Below are 21,699 nucleotides of genomic sequence, written 5' to 3'. Positions count from 1 at the left end.
TATTCTATGCAAGTTACCATCTCTAATCTACTTTGCAAGCCAGCATTACTCATATCCCACCACTTAAAATGTACACACAGTATACTAATATAGTAAGAAAATATCTTCCTAAATTCACTTCAAAGTACTGCTTTCATTAAAAGATTGATCCTCTCCCAGTTTGTTTTAATGCTGTTCTAGTGGTTGTTTTCCAGACTGTGAAGTATATTATGCTAGTTTATCAGGATTCAGAAATTATAGTTTAGTGACATCTGTTATAACACTCACATTATATACTCTGCTAACCAGTGGTGGGATTCAAATTTGTGAACAACCGGTTCTCTGTGTGGATGCCATTTCTGGAAGTCCATTCTGGGCCTGAGCAACAAAAAATTAGCTACTGGTTCTGCCAAAATGGTGCAAAATGGCTGAATCCCACCACTGCTGCTAACCATGGCAAGGGAAAAAAAAAACAAAAAACAAAATAATGATTGCTATTTTTTTCAATGTGGGGCAAAATCCCATACATCTGTTTTTGCCCAAACTGAATAAAATGGTATAGGTTTAATTCATAATTCCATATTTTGTTTGTTTGTTTGTTTGTTTATATCCTACCTTTATTATTTTTTACAAATCACTCAAGGCAACAAATATAGCCAACATACCTTCCTCCTTTTGAGGAGTATATAGGATAGGATGACAGATAGAATAATATATGATTATATACACACATACATACATATATGTATGTTATTTATACATATATATTCACACACACACATACACACACACACACACACACATATTAATCTCAGACCATTTAGAATACATAGTGGTAAAGAGTCTTGAGAGTTAACAAGGTTGATAGTATATAGTATAAACAGAATCTAGTTGTTCTGCTTCAGATGCTGTAAAGTCTCCCAGAAAGTAACAAAGCCAGCCACAGAGAGGATGTGTAGCATCCTAGACAATACTATGGACCCTGGTCAAGCAGTGCTTATATGCTATGTCCTGGATAGAAGAAAGTAAACTTCCAATAAACTTTTCTGCCATCCTCACCACTCTCTGTACAACCTTCCTATCCAAAACAGTAATACCTCCAAATCACACAGTAAGACAATATGACATGATGCTTTAAATCATCCCTCCATAGGAAGTGGTAAACAGTGGTAGGGTTCATCCAGTTCACACCAGTTTGGCAGAACCGGTAGCTAATTTTATGTTGCCCAAGCCCAGAACAGACTTCTGGAAGTGGCATCTACATAGAGAACCAGTTGTTCACATATTTGAATCCCACCACTGGTGGTAAGGATAGGAGAAGGAAGATGTTCTTGTCTTTGATGCAGAAAGTGCAGGCACTGCTGTACCCACTTCACCAGTGTCTCATAATTGAACAACCAAACTAACCTGCTCATCAGCTGCACAACCAAAAACTTGACATTACCAACCACCTCCACAGTTGAATTGTTAATACACAGAAGTGTATGGTAATGCCTGCCTCTTCTGATATGATATAGGATATTGTTATGAGAGCAGAACCATACTTTCCTGATCTGAAAGTTCTTAACCTCAAGAACTTGTTTAGACTTCCATCCATGAATTAGGCTAATCTCCATCATGTTCACTAACCTGACATTTTTTTTCAAAAACATCCTGAAAGGGCTCGCTGCTGGTGGTGAAAGGCAGCATAAATTGATTTGAGAACCTGGGCTGTTAACATCTGACATGGCTGCTATTAATCTCTTCAGAGCTATTCCAAGTGGCTTCCAAAATTAACTAGTTATCCAAAATGTTTAACAAAACTGACAGCTAATTTTATAGACCCATTAGGGATCTATTTATAAATTACATTAAATACTATTAGTGCTCTAGATCTATAATAAGAAATGGAACCATCATTTTTCAGATTAACATAAAAGCCTGGGTTTTTTCCATGGATGAATTGGAGTATTAAAACATACACATTATAGACAAGGTAATGAATACAATATAGACATCAGGCAGTGAATGTGAAGTCATCTATTCATAGAATTCAGTGGTAAAATATCCAAGGCTTTTAATTTCATCTTAATATCTTTGCAGTGTACAGAATTTACAAATATACAATACTTTGGGATATCTTAAGGGAGAAGCTAAAATGAAAACAATTCAAATTTTCATTAAATAATATATATATATATATATATATATATATATATATATATATATATATATATATATATATACATATACAGGGTTTGAACTGACAAATTGATAATTGGGAAATAAATAAGGAGGGAGAAGTATAAATGGTATGGTACTAATTTTACTGGGTTGGCAAAAATATCTTGAAGTTAAGGAAATAGGACATCTTCTCACAAATCAGTACGTTGAAACTATTGATTAGCTGAACCAATGCTTCTTAGGTGTGTAAGAATTGAAAAACAGACAAAAGGTCATCTTTCTTTTCCCACTGCAATGCTGGACTCCATTCTGTTTATATTTTACCACGAAGCTTCACTTAGATTGGGCAAAATTATTCTGAGAACACCATCTGCCACTTCCCAAAGGATATCTGGGTGGAAGTAATTTGCAACAGAGAAACAACAGCCACAGTTGCAACATTTGAGGGCCAGTCTAGTTACAACTTTCCCACTTTTCTTCCAGCATAGCTGCCAAAATAGCTTCGCAAGTTAAGGGAGGTAAACAACCAGTGAATAAAGTATTAAGCACTCCCTTCCAATCTCTCTCTTTCTCCCTTTCCCTCTCTCTCATAGCTCCCAGGAGAGAAATCTGTAGCTTCCCAGGCCTATCTCTGCAAAACTACTTTATTTAACAATCAGCCATTTAAAAACAGTTTAGTTTTGATTATAGTTACCTTCTGTTATATAATAGTGGACATCATCTCTAACTAGTGTTCAAAACATACTGGCATATATCAACAGCCTTGGTGCCAACATAATGACAAAAATAGCCTATAATATCAAGCTTTATATTTGTGTACCTATTGCCAAAGCTGGGAAAAAATAACCAAGGAAATAGATAATAATCAAAACAGAGAATGTTGCATTAGAATTTTGAAACTGAATAGAAGTAATTTGCTGGTATAAATCCTTCATAAAGTCAGACATAAGCATCAATGTAGTAACTGTTCAGCAAAAAAACCTATCATGCTCACAGTTGTGCCTTTTGCTTTTGTGTTAATGAGGTATTTGTTATGCATTCATCAGTTTGTATTCTATCATCCAGATCCATCCATATTTTATTTTTATTTTCGAAACAGAAGTAGCACACTAGGGACTTATTTGCTTAAAAGTCTACATTGAGTACTCAAGCATGCATCAATTTACTCATCTTAAACTGAAATTATACCCAGGAAGCATGCCTAGCAAAACAAAAACACCAAACCTTTATTCATCATCGTAGCTTCTCCTCCCTGTAATAAAATTTCTAAGTAACAATTAGATCATGTTAATCTGAGATCAAATATAATAGATCCTCATCATTTTGTTTTTGCTTATTTTAACTCATTAGAAGCTGCAATCTTGATCAAAAGATAAAAACAGCAACATAAATATTTTAAGGCATTACAGTAAAATGAAAAATGTTATCTGAATGAATACTAATCTCAGAAATAAAAATATACCCTCAGCCTCAAATTCATTTTAAAAAGCACACAGGCAAAACATAGATATGCAATAATCAATAACTTTAAGTGCGAGGTATTCTCCAAAATTCATGCTGACATTAAATGTTTTATATATTAATGAATTCTATGAGGTTTTATCACCCTAAATCCAGCCAGAAATGCTTCTTATGATCAAACTATTTATTATGGCAAATAAAGAGCTACTGCTGAATGTAAAAAAACAATCTATTCACATTTTCCTTTCTTTTCTTTCAGTATGTCTTTTAATTTTCCCTTTAATACAATATTCTACCATGTTTGTAATAGGCAAGTCAGAATGGAAGCCAGTCATGGAGAAAAGGTATAAGAAAATGTATAAATGAAATAGGCTTTTCCTTTGAAAGTCTAGCTTCATGTCAAAAGAAAAACAAGCAAACAAAAAAATAGGGAATCACAACAAAAATCTGCTATTTGGAATGGCAGATCCATGTCTTTTTCTCTTGCACTCTCCCAAATTAGTTGCTACCAAGTCAAAAGAAAGGATAATAGTCCCTGAGGAATGGAAAGTCTATATTCCTTCAGATCAATTGATTTCACCTTAGTTTCTATTTTTCTGGCCCTGGACCCCTCAGGACATAACACCAAAATACACTGGTGAATTTAAAACAACATTAAAGGATTTTCTGCTCTTGTTTGGGAAAAATTGCAAAATACATGATAGTTTTAATCCCTTTATTTTTATTATCCTTTTTTTTTTCAAAAATTCGATCCCAAAAGATTAAAAACAGCTGAAAATTCCATCCCTCCAATTATGTTACTTGGTTACCACACTCGGTTACTAGTTAAAAAAAAAATCTCCTTCAGGCCATAAAAAGTAGCTTCTGTTTTTGTTATTGTTAGACTGCAAGCCCCATCATTTCAGACATTCAAATATGGGCAGACAGAAATCATATAAAACATAGAGATAATGAATTCTCCTTCTTCTTTAGAAAAGACTTCATTGTTCTTTTAGGAAAACTGCAATATTCGTGATGCCTGTAGGTATATTTTAAGATGTTTTACAATATACAATTAGGCCTTACTGTAATCAAGTATTTTTCAAAATCTTATGACAACTTGCCATTTCCTGGTGACAGATCTAATAGGAACAAAGCAAAGCAAAGTCTCAATTTGCAATGAATAGCTTCAAACAAAATGGCACGCTGTGACCTTGTCACCTTTCTCTCTTACTAGAATTCAATTCCTAGTATGTGTATAACTTTTTTTTCCTTTTGGGTATAAAAGTCTATATGGACAGGGGGCAAGAAACACCTATGTTTTCTGTATAAAGAGAGCACAACCACATTTGACTGTTGTATTTGAAAACAATGATGCAAGTTGATGAACGTCAAATATTCATCCATTTTTCATGATTTCTTGAATAAATTAAATACATCTAAAATGTCTCCAAAGGGCATGATATATCTACGTGTATACCTACCTGTATAAATACACACATTGCTGAAATGAGAAACAGGAAAGTGTCTTTCAATGTCATCAAATTATTCAATTGCATAAATTATTTGATATGCTACACTGCATTGTCATATCATACAGCTGATATCATTACTGTAACATTGGTATTCACAGATATATACACATAAGTGTTCAAGAACAACTTTGACCATTAAACATTTTATTAACAACTTTGATCTATGAGGTACCAAATATTTGACTTTAATTAATTACTTTCACTGGAATAAAGCACAATTTTAGACAAGTCTATTCCAAAGACAGCTTTATTAACTTAACTGGGATTTACTCCAAGATAAATAAGTACATGGTGTATCAAATGGTATAAGTCTGAATTACTAGAATTTGTTTCTCTATGCTGAGCATTCAGGATTGCCCATTTTTGAAAAGTATCCTTCAAATATGTTTAACTATTACCATACAATTACAGGTTGAATTCTTCCTTGAGCTACTAAAAATCAAGATAATGATTATATGTAATGGATGTGTCTTCCAAAAGTATGATTTCATAAAACTATGTAAAAATAATCACAAATTATAGTAAAGCAGTGATAAGAGTGAAAAAGAGGTGTCTTTTTTTTAATAAAAAACAAATTTGTGAGTAAAAGTTAAAGAAAAAAATCTCCTTTGAGTGAACTTTGATTTTAGAAAATTAAGCATTTACCTTTCCCACATACTGGGGTTCAGAGCCCATGTATTCTTCCAGGACAAAAAACTGATTCCAGACCCAGCCTCTCTTGACCCGTAAGGTGGGTATTCTCCTTTCAGGTTTGGTGACAACATTTCCCCTTGACTCAGCTTTTGAAATCTGTTGTGGTTGCGAATGAAGTAACATTAAGATACCTCCATTGAACAGGACCCAGAGAAGCAGGGATAAGCAGTTCCTTGTAAGCATTGGCAATGGTTTCTTTATCACAAGAATTTAAAAACTCCAATGTTGAATGATGAGCTGAAGAATCCAGGTTTGAGGCTGTCTGTTGACCTTCACTGCTCAGCTTTGGGATTTTTTTTTTTCCTTTTCTATTGCCAAAATGCTAACGCAGACATTAATTCTTCTGTTGACAAGGTTTCTGCTGCATAAAATTCCATCTAAAGGGACCTATAAAAGAAATTTATATGGCAGCATGAATTTATACAAAATTATACTGAAGTAGTCATCCAAACTCTCACACCTACTTTGCTTCTACTGACAATGAATAAGATAGGAATAATAAAAAAATAAGAACTCAGAGTATTATTGGTATTTTATGCTGTAGCACTGATTCACAACCAAATATAGTAAACTAATATTAGCAGTACCTCATTCTGCTTCTGTTATGTATTATTTCAGTGTCTGCCCTTTATGGCCCAGTTATAAAATAATGCCATTACAGACCAGTGAATGTAGTTATTATTTACTCAGGATTCACAAGGGAAAAGAAAGAAAAACCAACCAACAAACAAACAAAAAATGAGAACAAGGCTAGTCCCATCTCATTAGCAATTTATGTCAGGTTGGAAAGAAAACTTGTAACCTTCCTCTCCCTTCTCAACTATATTACAACATGGAGGAGCTTGGTTCACTGTCTACTTATTAAAGACTGAAAAACCAATTCTCAGTTTCCAAATAATTGTTTTTAAGGGTTTGTAGAATTTGGTCTGTCACCCACATTTACAATATTCCCAAAGTGAAAGTCCCCCTCCTACACCAAATACAAAGACTACAAGATTATTAGTTACAAGAGAGCCATCAAACAACTCCACAAACAGACACAGATGAAGTCGTGGTACAATAAGCATGGGTGTTATATTTTATAACAGTATGCACTAAGGCATTTCTTATCTGTAATGTTCTGTGTGTCTAGCTATACTGCACACTGCTGTGCTCTGCCCATAATGGGCTTAACTGTAACTAAGCAAACAGAAATATCTCTATTTTCCCAATTTCTTGCATTTTGCAAAGAATGCACTGTATGTCTACTGGTCTTTTTAAAAGAGAAGATATGATGGAATGACTTTAACTACTGCCATTATTTTCACACATCTGAGTTTCTATGACTGGTAATGTCATAGAGTAGAACCTCAAAACCAAATGAAAAAAAAATGCCAATTCTGTTGAAGTTTCCTTTCCAAAAAATTTGAAATGAAAGAAACATAATTCATTATTGCTCTTGCCTCTAGCTAGAAGTGACCAGAAATGCAGAGCAGGAAACACATTAAAAATAGTTTGCCTTACACATCAACTGCCACAGTTATGACAGTGATGAAAAAGTAAACTTGTGAACAATGTGTATATTTGCTATTTTTTCAGCATTGCTCTTTCTCAGTCACACACTCATCAATACAGTCAATGAATATGCATTGTCCTATGGCATGGTGCTGTATGCTGTATAATACAGAACCACCATGAACTCACAACCCACTCCAGAAAAATGTTATTCTTGAAAAAAAAAACATGCCAGAGGAAAATTTGCTTTTATAGCTGACCACAAATAAACTATATAATTGTAGGCAAGAAGAATGAGGAAGGGAAATAACGGGAGACGTTTAACCTCTATAAACATCCCATTGGCAATATCTCCCACATAAGATCAATTGCACTGAAAGGGAATTGCACAAAGTACAGCCATTTTGAGGCAGAGCTGTCATAGGAAAACATCTTGATGCAGTGAACACTTACAGTTCACTAAATACATGATGAGTACCACACATCATACCAGTTGGCAGTAAAATGTATGCTTCCTAGCTACAGTTTATAATTAGACATTTTGACTATTTGCTTTTCTCATATATGCATTTTCTAAATAATTGTAGCTACTTAGTACATTGATAATTTTAAGAGGCTATAATTAAATATTTCTGTGACTAATGGCAAATTGAATGAATTTCATTAATTTGGAGTTTTAATTAATGATTGTGGCAGACCCAGAGGGTTTTAATGCTTTCAGGGTGGCATAAACTTGTGTCATTTTTGTCACAGAAACAAGGAGTATAGCAGAACACACAAAGATAAGTGGAACATGTTATTAAAAACCAGATAGGCCCAGGACAAAAATAGAAAAAGGAGAGAAGTTAAGTTCAGCTACAGCATAAATAAATATATTTGACTGGTAATACCATACAACATTGATTTCAGACATAAGTGTATATTCATTCTACTATGCAAAATGGAAAAGGCCAGCGTATAGCACAATTCAATATGTGGCTAAAGGAGTGGTGTAAAAGGATATATATATTGTTTGGATATATTAGTCACAATGTCTGTAGCTGGTCCAATGAAAAAATGTACAAAAGAGATGGTTTGCATCCATCAAAGAAAGGGACTGAGTTGCTCGGCTATAAATTCACAGATTTTCTGGAGGAATATTTAAACTAAACAGCGGGGACAATGAGTTAATTGATACAGAACATCCCTGTCCCCGGCCATCTAAAAACTATAGGGCCACCAGTGCATGTAACATAGATGTGTGTGAGGACAAGAATATCAACCTTGCTGTCAAGCAAAATTAAGCTTCTAATAGCGAGTGTCACACAAAGTGCACTAACCAAATAGATAGTAAGACAATAGGAGAACTGAGGCACCACACAGGTTACGTAGAAAGTAAACACAGGGTCAGTCATAAAGGACTCAAATGTCTATACACCAATGCACAGAGTATGAACAGCAAACAGGGTGAACTAGAAATTCAGGTTAATGAGGGCAGATATGATATTGTTGCCATTACAAAAACATAGTGGGATGAAACCCACAAATGGAACACACCGCTAGAGGGATTTAAATTATTTAAAAGAAACAGACCAAATAGAAAAGGAGGCGGAGTTGTTCTATATGTAAGAAATAACTACATCTCTACAGAAATAGAGCACAACAATGATGAAAACTGTCTTGAATGCATTTGGGTCAATATAAAAGGGGGAAAAATGACATTACCATAGGTGTATACTACAGGCCACCCAACCAAACAGAGGAAATAGATGAACTTTTTGCTAGTCAGCTAACTAAGGTATGTAGAAAGCACATCACAATATTAATGGGGGACTTTAACTATCCTGACATCAACTGGGAGACAAACTCTGCACCAAGTGGAAGATCAAACAGATTCCTTGCAAACCTAGCAGACAATTTTGTCTCCCAAAAAGTAGGTAAGGGAACAAGGGGATTAGCCATTTTGGATCTAATTCTCACTAACAGAGATGAAATGATAGAAGGTGTTGAAGCCACAGGAACCTTGGGAGAAAGTGATCATGCAATATTGGAATTCAACATTATGGAAGCACAAGCAATAGAACACAGTCAAACTAGAGTCTTGGACTTTAAGAGAGCTAATTTCAATAAACTTAGAGAGGGTTTGGGAAGGATTCCATGGATGAGAATCCTCAAGGGGAAAACAACTCAAGAAGCTTGGGAAATTTTGAAAAGTGAGATAATAAAAACCCAGTCCAGCACAATACCAACAAAGAGGGAAAAATAACAGCTCTCAAAAGAAACCAGCATGGCTGCATAAAGAACTCTCTGATAAATTGAAAGATAAAAAGGACAAGTATAGAAAGTGGAAAGAGGGGCACATAACTAAGTCAGAATATCAACAAATAAATGAAGTGAGGAAAGCTAAGGCTCAAAATGAACTAAGGCTTGCGACCAAAGTCAAAAATAACAAAAAAAGCTTCTTTCAACATGTAAAAAACAAGAAAAAAAGTGAAGGAAATGATTGGTCCATTAGTGAGTGAAAGTGGCAAGAAGGTGACAAGCAACAGGAAGAAAGCATAACTATTTAACTCATTTTTTGCATCTGTCTTTATACAAAGGGAAAAAACAGACCAACCTACCAAAAATAGTGCCATAAAAAACAGAATAGAAACACAAGTTAAGATAGGCAAGAAAATGGTAAGTGAGCACCTGTCCAGCCTAGATGAGTTCAAATCACCAGGACCAGATGGATTACACCCCAGAGTTCTCAAGGAACTGGCAGATGTGATCTCAGAACCACTGAACTATATTTTTCAAAGATCCTGGAGCACTGGGGAACTACCGGAGGCCTGGAAAAGAGCTGATGTAGTTCCCATCTTCAAAAAAGGGAAAAAAAATGGACCCAGGAAATTGCAGACCTATCAGCCTGACCTCGATACCTGGGAAGATTCTGGAAAAGATAATCAAATAATGAATCAGCGAACACCTAGAGGCAAACAAAGTCATTACCAAAAGCCAACATGGGTTTGTCAAAAACAGATCATGCCAGACAAATCTTATTGCATTCTTTGACCAAGTAACAAAATTAGTGGATCAGAGGAATGCTGTGGATATAATTTACCTGGACTTCGGTAAGGCATTTGATAAAGTAGATCACAACCTACTACTTGATAAGATAAAAAAAATGTGGGTTAGACAGCATCACCACCAGATGGATCTGTAGCTGGATGACCGGCTATACTCAGCATGTGGTCCTCAATGGAACCGCATCTACAGGAAGGGAAGTGTGTAGTGGGATGCCCCAGGGCTCTGTTCTGGGCCCAGTGCTCTTGAACATCTTCATCAATGATTTGGACGAGGGGATAGATGGGGAACTCATCAAATTTGCAGATGACACCAAGCTGGCAGGAATAGCCAACACTCCAAAAGACAGGCTTAGGATACAGGAGGATCTGGACAGACTTGAACACTGGGCGGTATCTAACAAAATGAAATTTAATGGTGAAAAAAGTAAGGTTCTACATTTAGGCAAGAAAAACCAAATGTACAGGTATAGTATAGGGGGTACCTTGCTCAATAGTAGTAACTTTGAGAAGGACCTCAGAGTCCTAGTGGACAATCACTTAAATATGAGCCAGCAGTATGCTGCAGCTGCCAAAAAGGCCAACACAGTGCTGGGCTGTATTAACAGAGGGATAGAATCAAGATCACGTGAAGTATTAATACCACTTTACAATGCCCTTGTAGGCCACACTTGGAATACTGCATCCAGTTTTTGTCACCACAATGTAAAAAAGATGTTGAGTCTCTAGAAAGAGTACAGAGAAGAGCAACAAAGATGAGTAAGGTATTGGAGGCTAAAGCATATAAGGAACGGCTGATGGAATTGGGTATGTCTAATTTAATGAAGAGAAGGATGAGGAGGGCATGATAGCAGTATTCCAATATCTCAGGGGCTGCCACAAAGAAGAGGGAGTCAAGCTATTTTCCAAGACACCTGAAGGCAGGACAAGAAGCAATGGATGGAAACTAATCAAGGAGAGAAGCAACCTAGATCTAAGGAAAAACTTCCTGACAGTTAGAACAATTAACCAGTGGAACAATCTGCTTCCAGAAGCGGTGAATGCTCCAACAGTGGAAGTTTTTAAGAAGAGACTGGATAGCCATTTATCTGAAATGGTGTAGGGTTTCCTTCCTGAGCAGGGGGTTGGACTAGATGACCTCCAAGGTCCCTTCCAACATTTTTATTATTATTGTTGTTGTTGTTGATGTTGTTGTTGTTGTTATTATTATTATTACTATTACTATTTTTTTTATTGAAAGTTTTTTAAAATTTTACAAAACAATATAACCCTTCCCCAAACCTCCCCAACCCTCCCATTCCCTCCCCCGACCTTCCCAGAGCTGAATATAGGCTTAGTTAAAATTTCTTCTAAAAATCTTTAAAAAGATATAAAACATGAATAAGTCTAAGTACATTAATTAAACAAATTATAAAATACTTAACAATAATATATATATATATAAAACATAAGTACAAAAAAATACTTAAAAAGAAGAAAAAAATAGGAAAAAAGAAAAAAGAAGATAAAAAAATAAAATAGAAAAAAATAAAATCTATAAAATATTTTAAATTTTAAATATAAGTTATTAAAAAACTAAATAATAATTTTTATATCCAACTTGTACTGTATGAAATCTATCCATCTTTTCCACACCACAAAGTACTTCTCTTGCGATTACTATTACTATTATTGTGTAGCTGGGTAATTTTGGATTGGAGCAAAAGCAGCATTTGACTAACCATGTTTGGAGTCAGAAGCTAAGCAGAATCAATCCTGGCTACTACTGAGACCACCAGGGACTACCAGAGCTATAAGCTAAAACTATTGCTGTCCAAGAAACTGCATCCTTGTGGCCATGAATTAGTCATCAAAAGTCAAGCTTGACTTGAGAATGCCTTGACATTTATGCTAAAGAGGATCTGGATACATATTACATTGCTGGATAGAGCCCTAATATCCTGCCCTGCCAGTATAACAATTTAAAACACTGGTTATTGAAGAAGTATGTGCAGAAGAGGTTATGCCAAATAAAGCCTGCAGAGACCTTCTGTAGTAGGGTGGTGGGAGTCTCTGTGGGCTATTCAGTATCATGGAAATTGAAAACATTTTATTTTCCACTGGATATTTATGTGATATATGAGAGGCTCCTCTCCCAAGATAATCACATTTTTTCTTTATAATGGAAAAAGAAATACAATTATTCCCCATATATAATTTTCCCTTGCTCCCATTACAACTCTCCTTTATGTGTATATCACTTTCTCTTTCTGCTTCTAAATATTTACAGAGCTTTAGACAAGGGGATACATGCCAAACAGATCCTTCTTTTTCAATTTGTTACAGATCAGAAACAATTTCCTTAGAAAGCAATGACTGGGGGGAGGGGCTCTCTAATATTAGGAAACCTCTATTTCCATTAGATGCATACTGCATACTTCCCAGATGGTAAAATATATCCCTCAGCTCTTAGAGGAGAGAATCTGTCAAAGCTTTAAGTTAGATGGTAATGAATTTTAAACAGCATTACAATTCAATCAGCACTTCAGTGCATGCAAGTTTAAATTAATGATCATTCCCAGCAATATTTTTGAGAATATGATGTTATCTGTTGCTAAACACACCATGAAGAATTCTGTGGCATCTGTCATGGAAAAAAGCTTGTTGCTCTGTTGACCATGGAGTTTTTTTATTACATAGGCATCCAGAGAAGGAGCCTACAGTTCATGAAAGCTTAAGTCATAATAAATTTCATGTCTTTTAAGATGCATCAAGATGTTTTCTACTTTCAAAAGAACCATGACTGAGGCTGCTAACTCATCTGGGCAAATGGAGATCAAAAGAAAGACTGGATTTCTACTATTATGTTTCCTAGGCAACCAAACAAAGCAGGTCAGTGGCTCTCAAGCATTACTCATTAAGCTATTAGCCAAGCTCTCCTACGGTGTTTGACTTGTTTTGCCTAGTAGTACAAAAAGATAGATAAAAATTATCTTAGCAAAGGAAGTCAAGTGTAATAAAGTCTCTAAAAATTGCTGCCCAAAGTAGAAACCAATGCTGGATCTAAAGCTTTCCTCTTTTAGAGATAGTATGGAAGTATAGATTATTAGTCTCTTAACTGATTAAATTTGGCATAGAATAACTTGGACTACCAAAACTGAGAGAAAGCAGAAAGAGACAAAAATATAAGAAAAAAGGAAGGGGACATAAAAATCCAACATTTAACCATACAGCATGATATACACAAACAAGATACGTGTATACAGTAAAAAAGTGTTATCAACACAACAATTCTATTATCCTGCAGAAGAATTCAGAAAAAAAAAGAAAGAAAAGGGGCTTTGAAAGAATTGGCCAGAATGCAGGAAGTTGTAAAAGTCAAGTTCAGAGAAAAATGATCTTGCATTTGACAATATAGATGACCTCCAGAGACAAATGTAGGAACAGGCCATTTTATTCATATCTCAAGAACCAAAAATCTGTGGAAAAACTCTTGATCTGCACTCTGTGGGTTGCTAATTGACAATAACACTAATTGGAACCCAAAAATCTGGATGGATCTGCTGCTATCTAGCAATTGTCTTTATAGCCCAGATATGATAATCCAGCTAGGATGGAATCATAGGCAAATGCAATAGTGATGTTTGCATAATTATTCAGTTCCATGACTTATGTACTTGTGCCAGACATCCTAATGTTGGGAAATGCCCAGCCAGTCAGGGAGAAGGACTCAAGTGGGGAATTAGCCTTCAATGATTTTTCATTTGCAGGAGATCTAGAACTAGAGCCGAGGTGGCGCAGCAGTTAGAGTGCAGTACTGCAGGCCACTTTAGCTGACTGTGTTCAGCAGGTCAGCGGTTCAAATCTCACCGGCTCAAGGTTGACTCAGCCTTCCATCCTTCTGAGGTAGGTAAAATGAGGACCCAGATTGTTGGGGGCAATGTAAATATATATATACATTGCTTACTGGTGTACACCGCTTAGAGAGTGCTTGCACTTAAAACGGTATATAAGTCTCATAAATAAAATAAAATAAATAAACTAACCCCCCCCCCACACACAAGCTCCATACAACTTTATTCATCTGTTCCCAAGGGAAGGCAAGCAGATTCAGAAGATTCCTGTGTTATAGGTAGAATACAATGATATAGTCAACTTGAACTCTACACATGTGGATCTGGTTGTTTGGGCCTCACATGGCACAAATATTCATTTGTGGGATTAAGTTATTGTGTTAAATGCCATCATTTGGGGGGCATTGTCATTGTGCTTTGTTATGTATGGATACATAGTAAACCTATTCTGTGGAATTATTTTATCTTCAGTGGTATCAGAGGCTCCAAAGCTAATGTTTTATGTTGGCATTCTCCAGCCATTAATCTATCCCCCACCCCATTTGCTTCTTATTTTTTTTTTTTTTTGTTATTTGTATTTTTTTCACCTGGCTTTTAATCTGTTTTTATCTTTCTTTTGACATATATTATTATTGTAAATTGCTTTGGGTATTGTTAAAAGAAGAAGCACTATTGTTGAATAAATACTATTTAATTTTTAAAAATATTGCAGGCAAAGAAAAGGAATTTTATGCAGGTACAAGGTGAATTTATTATTCTTTTTCTGCCATCCTATACTTCTATCCTGGCCCCAGAAGAATAAAGTAAAATGTGCTGCTGGAGGAAGGACCAATCACTTTATTTATTTCTTCAGTTTATTCACTAGAAGGATTTTTTTCCAATGCTGGATATAAAGCTTTTCTCTTTTAGAGATAGTATGGATGTATAGATTATTAGCCTCTTAACTGATTAATTTGTAAATGAAGGTACTTATTTAGTGGGCTAATTTACAAGACAGTAATAAAAGGATTGAAAAAAATGTTTTAGCATTCCTGGAAATACAAAATAATAAATCTCAAATACTAATAAAAGGTTTGAGACAAATGGCTTTTGCATAGAGAATGAGATTCTCTAGATCTATTTACTTCCCTTCATTTATTCTATTTTTCAAAGTAAGAATACATTTTCTTGTTGGAAGAATTCCAAAAGCATTGACTGAGATCCATTAAGAAACTTTAGAGCAATAACAATCAAAACCCACTTTTCTTTTGCTTTTATTCTGAAATTCAGCAATTGAAAAAGTCAAAGATTCACATGTAGCTTATGGATCTTGTGGCACACTAGAACTCATATGTTGAATTCTGCATAAGACCTCATTGTAACAACTATATCTTAAAATTAACCTCTCCCCAAATAAATAAGAACTTTAATTATACTATTTTTAATTTTCAATGTTAATAGTTGTGTGTATAATTAGATTGGTGTAATAAGCATTACTCAACCATTACTTTTTACCCAATTTGCATAGTTTGATGTTGGATGCTTATATTCTAGATATAACTAGATCTCATTTTATTCTTAGAAGGGGCTTAAAGAAAAAGAGGGAAGAAAGTGTGAGGAAAGAAAAAGAAAAAGAGGAGAAGAAAAAGAGAAAGACAATAGAAAGAATAAAAAATGACAGCTGAATTTTTTTTCCTCCAAGGTTTTCCTACTGTTTATAAAAAGTAAAACATGCCTATAATTTCTAGACTCTTTCAGGTCAGGTCCATATTTCAGTACAGTATTAGTCGTTGTTTAATTGTGTCAAGTACTCCTGAATTCTAATATAACTAGAACAATTAAGATTCTTATGATAACAAAAATCTTTTTAGAACAGTGGTTCTCAACCTATGGGTCGAGACCCCATTTGGGTCGAATGACCATTTCACGGGGGTTGCCAAACAACGCAGTCCGCCATTTTTTCCCCCTTTTCCTTAGCTGTGCTACTCCCTTTTATTCTATTGGCTTTTGAAAGCCAATAGAATAGACTCTCTTGAATAGAGTCTAATTCTATTGGCTTTCAAAAGCCAATAGGAATTGTCCAGGCTGTGTCTGCCCTGCTGAGCCTGCCAAAAGCCCCATTCTGCAAACGATGCTGCACCAGTTTAGTAGTCCTTGACTTACGACCAGTTGAGTAGTCCTCAACTTACGACCGGTTGGGGGTCGCGGCATTAAAAAGGTTGAGAACCACTGTTCTAGAATGTAAAGGTACTTTAAATTTATTTTGGAAATTTGGAAAACCTGAAGTCATTTTATCTTGCTTGGAGAACTTGTAAAAAAAAAGTTAGAAATTTTGGGTTCAAAGACACACAGTCTTACAAGAATTTTTAAAGATTGATTTTTAACTGAAGACATTTTTTGTGGACTGGTGGACAGACAGTTAGAAAACACCAACAGAAAATTGTTTTTGTACATTATAAATATACTAAAATTGTTATATGCACAAAAAGGGAAAGACTCCTCTACAATGGAGGAATGATTGGTAAAGATGACAAAATTTATAGAGATTTCAAAATTGTTTGATTAGGGAAAATACAATTATTACATTTGTCAGTGACAACTATTTATGGGCTTTTTGCTGAAAATGGAAATGTGATTTATGGATTTGATTATTAGAAAGGGTAAAATATGGAAATAAGGATGCCACAATATAATTATAAAGAGATAGGATAAGATATAAATGTATTGATAACTGCTGTAAGAAGATCAAAAGCTTTCTTTCTTTCTTTCTTTCTTTCTTTCTTTCTTTCTTTCTTTCTTTCTCTCTCTCTCTCTCTCTCTTTCTCTCTCTCTCTCTTTCTTTCTTTCTCTTTCTTTCTTTCCTTCCTTCCTTTCCTTCTTTTCATTTGTTATTTATCATTTTACTTTTCTTCTTTAAATTTGTAATGTGTTTACTCTATAAAATGCCTTCAATAAAAATGCTAACAAATATTTCAGATTCTATTTAGATAGATTCTACGCAAAATAAAGGAGTTGTAAACTGACATTGGTGCAGGCACTTAATGGGGTTGCAAAGTTTGCTAAAATATTTCAACCTTTCAAACATGCTTATAAAAGGGCATCGTGCACAAGAGCAGACTGTATTGTTTTCCTATGATCAATGGAATCTCCACCCACAAAGCTGAATGAGTCAAGGTGAACTTAGTGTTGGCAATAACATGAAGAGGCAAGAATATACTGCTCAAATTGCTGTATGCCACAAATATAGCCATCTGCCAAATAAGAGATGAGGTCATTCACAAAACATGGTAAAATCAATGAGCATTTATTTTGGGAATCAAGTGGCTGCCCTAATGACTCTGCCAAATTGTGAGAAAATCATTTGATTATGTGCTTCAACACCAATACAGGAGCAAATGTAACTATAATTTCAGATTGTGCTTACACAAACTTCTAGAACCTGTCTTGTTTGCAATAATATATTATATCCATAACAGGTTCTGGTAGTATAATATACATTGCCTGCTATACCCAGCACCTGGAACACATATCAAAATTTATATATTCCGTTGTTAATTAAACAATTTTCCAGTCCAAGAGAGATGAGTTTGAATGGACATAACGTGCCATATGGAAGAACTCCTTACAGATCTAACCATCCCATTCAGAACAGCTATTTCATACTTTTCCCCATTTACACCCTCAAATATACCAAATGACTTCTCCTCAGATAAAATCAGTGTCCATTGATAAAATATATTGGAATTAAAATATCTGTGGCTACTTTTAAGAGTTCATAATTTTTCTTCCTAACATACCAATTTTATAGATAACAGTTAAACACATGAGAAAATTTTATTTGGAGAAGGAGGAGGAGAAGGAGGAGGAGAAGGAGGAGGAGGAGGAACATAATTTGTTAATGCTATTTATTTTTATTCTAAAAGCAAAAGAGAAGCTCTAAATTCAAAGGGGGGGGGGAATTATTGATTTTTCTCTCTTTTCCTTTCCCTTTTTTCATCCTAAAATTCAGAGATAAATTGGCCCCCACTTTAATATTCTTTCCAAAGGCCCTGAAAACATAGTTTTGCTGATGAGTCTGGGAACTCCAAGGTGTTATGGAACTCAGCAAGTGGTTTGTTTGACTGTTTGTTTGAATGAATTTTTATTGGATTTGGATTTGCAGTTTTACTTCTGTAAACAGCCCAGAGTCACTGTGATTGAGTTGGGTGACCATATAAATTTTCTCAATAAATAAAATGAATAACTACAGGACCCTCCACTTTGCATATCTCCACAGGTATGGCATCTGCCCCTGGACTTTGCTATTGGTTAACAACAACTTCAATTATTACTGGAGGGTCATCCCTGGTGTTGTTGATATTGACCTGGGGTATCCCATCTATTGCCCCATCCTTAATGGATGATGATCAGTGAAGATGGCTTCAAAAATGTTCAGCCCATCTCTGCGCAATCGGAGCCTTCTCTATAATAAGAGTGAACCACCTATACTCATAAGGACGGAAACTTCAAAAGACTCAGGTCCATAGAAAGTGTTAAGGTTTTCACAGAACTGCTTCAACTGCATATCCCTATATTTTTTCTGCCTTGGCACTCAGTCAGGAATTTAGCATTTTACAGTTTATTCTGATCTGTTCTATGACCACTGGTAAAAGCATTTTTCTTGGCAGCTGATGATAAGTCATTCTGATGGACACAATGAAGCTGATGCTTTTGAAGAAGTAAAATTGTATCTCGTCATCATTCTCATTGAACCAGCCTTGCTGCTTGTGAGTAGAAAGCCCTGGCATCTTCGGTGCAGATGAATGGACAATATCCCTGAGGCATTTCTAGTAGTCCTTAGCATTGCTAGCAAGATGTAGGTCAGTAAGCTTAGTCTTTAAATTTTCTACATGACATTATTGTTCAAATGTTTTCAACATGTATGAATTAGCCTACATAATGTACATAATGACTGCTAGTGCCACATTAACCTCTAATGAGGCATTATTGGTTAATCCATTTTGTGAGAGAGAATTTTAAACCTGAACAGCCTTTAAGAAAACTGTGAACCAAACAGATCATGACCAGAATAGCTATAATGAAATATTACCCTGGCAAAGCAAAATGTACAAGCAACATCCTGCAGCTGTGGAAACTTGAACAGTTTGCTGAGGTAAACATATAACATATGATGAGAGCCAGAAGCATACAATTTATTATTCTTTTTGATAAGTCCAACAAACATGGTATGCAACTGTTCACTATATTTTCAGCATAGATAGTAAAAAATCCTATCACATCATCAAATGAAGCCCTACTAAATTACTTCCATGGAAACAATGATTTTGCAAGGCTTTTCAGAAGCAAATTAGTGGTTAAAGATGTTTGGGTGATAAGAAGGTCCTATACTGGTGTTCAAAATAAATTTAAGATTCAGTTCTAGCTTCAAATATTTAGTAACTGAAAAGGAAATAAAAGATCTCTGATAAAATTAGTGAATTTTCTAGAGCGGAGAATAGCAATTATATATTTAAGCTGCCACTTACAGAAAAGCAATTTATAAAATCTCTGATCTAGCAAATGTTATTTCAATGAATTTTGAAAATTTTGACATAGTTGTCATAACAAAATTAAAATACCATGGCTGGGTCAGTCACAATTATATATGTATAAAATAGAATTGGCTGAAAGACACAAAGAACAAGGTGTCTTGTAGAATCTTTAGGTTAGGTTGTTTTATTCAGGTTTTGTCTCCACGGAGTATATCCTAACAGATTATTTTTGTCCATATAAATACTTACACAGGTATCTTTACCAAAAGATTAAATATGAATGTTTGAAACTTTGAATATAGTCTACAGCTATAAATGTACTTCTATATACTGTTGTTGTTAATTGCGAAGTCATGTCCGACCCATCACGACCCCATGGACAATGTTCTTCCAGGTCTTCCTGTCCTCTACTATCTTCTGGAGTGCATTTAAGCTCACACCTACTGCTTCAGTGACTCCATCCAGCCATCTCATTCTCTGTCGTCCCTTTCTTCTATTGCCCTCAATCTTCTCCAGCGAGTCCTTCCTTCTCATTAGGTGGCCAAAATATTTGAGTTTCAACTTCAGGATCTGGCCTTCTAAAGAGCAGTCAGGGTTGATCTCTTCTAGGACTGACCAGTTTGAAAGCCTTGCAGTCCAAGGGACTCGCAGGAATTTTGTTAAAAAATAAAAACAAACACTCATAGATGCTTCTTTTTATTTTGTTTGACTTTGGTTTCTTATTATATTTTTTCTAATGTGGTATTGGTTCACTGTTTGTTTTAAAGTAAACACCAACAACATTCTGCAATTAATGAATGTTTATGAAATCATATGCCATGCATCCTCTGGGCTGCATTAAAATACAAACCTACCACAGACATAGTCTTAAAATATTGAAACCTACTTTATCATTCTTTATCATATTTTTTATGCCTGTTGATCTCATCTTGTGCACAATGGAGGAGTGAAGGGATCATCTGGCATGAGCATACATTTTCCTCCTCCTGGGATATAGAGTTATGGTACTATCTGAGAAGGAGCCCGTGTCTTTTGACTTCTTAATATACCAGCTTAAGGACCCTAATTTAGGTCATCATAAAAATGGGCCAAACAGTGAACAGTGAGACTATGCCACAACTGGAATATTTAAAAGAAGTTGTACCTGCAAGTTAAATATTTCAAAGGTGTCTCTTTTAGTTTTAATACAGATGATCAAGAATTAAAGAATTAAATGTCCCATCTTTGGAACATTAACCCCACAGAAATTAGATTTAGCTCCACACTGACACTCTTTCACAAGGCCCTCAAGACCTGGTTTAGCCAGTAGGTCTGGGGAATCTAGAGTTGGACAGAGTCCAGCAAGTGACTTGTTTGATTGATTGTTGTCATCAAGGGTGGGGGGCTTATTGTTTTTATTGATGTATATTGAATTTTTTATTTTTGTAAGCTGCGCAATGTCATTGAGGGTGAGTGGACAGTCATATAAACTATATATATAAAATTTGTTTTCTGAGGTTTTCGCGGGTGTTTGTATGTAGGTCTTTGGTTATTCGGGTTTTCTCCCACGTAAAATTGGAAGTGTCTTGGTGACGTTTCGACGAAGTCCCATTCGTCATCTTCAGGCTGGTGTTTTCAGCTTTGTGCTCCTCGAAGCACGAAGCTGAAAACACCAGCCTGAAGATGATGAATGGGACTTCAGCGAAACGTCGCCAAGACACTTCCAATTTTATGCGGGAGAAAACCCGAATAACCAAAGACCTACATATATATATATATATATGTTTTCTGATGTTTTCGCGGGTGTTTGTATGTAGGTCTTTGGTTGTTCGGGTTTTCTCCCACGTAAAATTGGAAGTGTCTTGGCGACGTTTCGCTGAAGTCCCATTCATCATCTTCAGGCTGGTGTTGTTCTAGGAACTAGAGTTAATTATTTTTATTTCATGACCCATATTGCTATTATTACAGGAGTTAGGCAAGATTTTGCAGATACTGCAATTTCATAGCATTTTGGACACTGCATAAAAGT

The 21,699-nt window shown here is 35.3% G+C and overlaps 1 protein-coding gene across 10 annotated transcripts in view; it reads right to left on the bottom strand.

Annotated features, from left to right (window-relative positions):
• CDH12 (cadherin 12) overlaps window positions 1-21,699 on the bottom strand; it is a 779,090-nt gene that overhangs the window by 178,025 nt on the left and 579,366 nt on the right. For all 10 annotated transcript variants that reach the window (XM_039346743.1, XM_039346742.1, XM_039346745.1 and 7 more), the window contains one exon: window positions 5,763-6,197. In XM_039346743.1, coding sequence (XP_039202677.1) covers window positions 5,763-5,993 — 231 coding nt within the window. In that variant the 5' untranslated portion in view covers window positions 5,994-6,197. The remainder of the gene's footprint in view (window positions 1-5,762; window positions 6,198-21,699) is intronic.

The sequence above is a fragment of the Crotalus tigris genome, unplaced genomic scaffold (assembly GCF_016545835.1).
Source record: "Crotalus tigris isolate CLP2741 ecotype Arizona unplaced genomic scaffold, ASM1654583v1 scf7180000018018.2415403412:4055106, whole genome shotgun sequence".
Classification (NCBI taxonomy): domain Eukaryota; kingdom Metazoa; phylum Chordata; class Lepidosauria; order Squamata; family Viperidae; genus Crotalus; species Crotalus tigris.
Note: the sequence above shows the minus strand (reverse complement) of the source record. Positions and strands in the feature narration are given on the sequence as shown.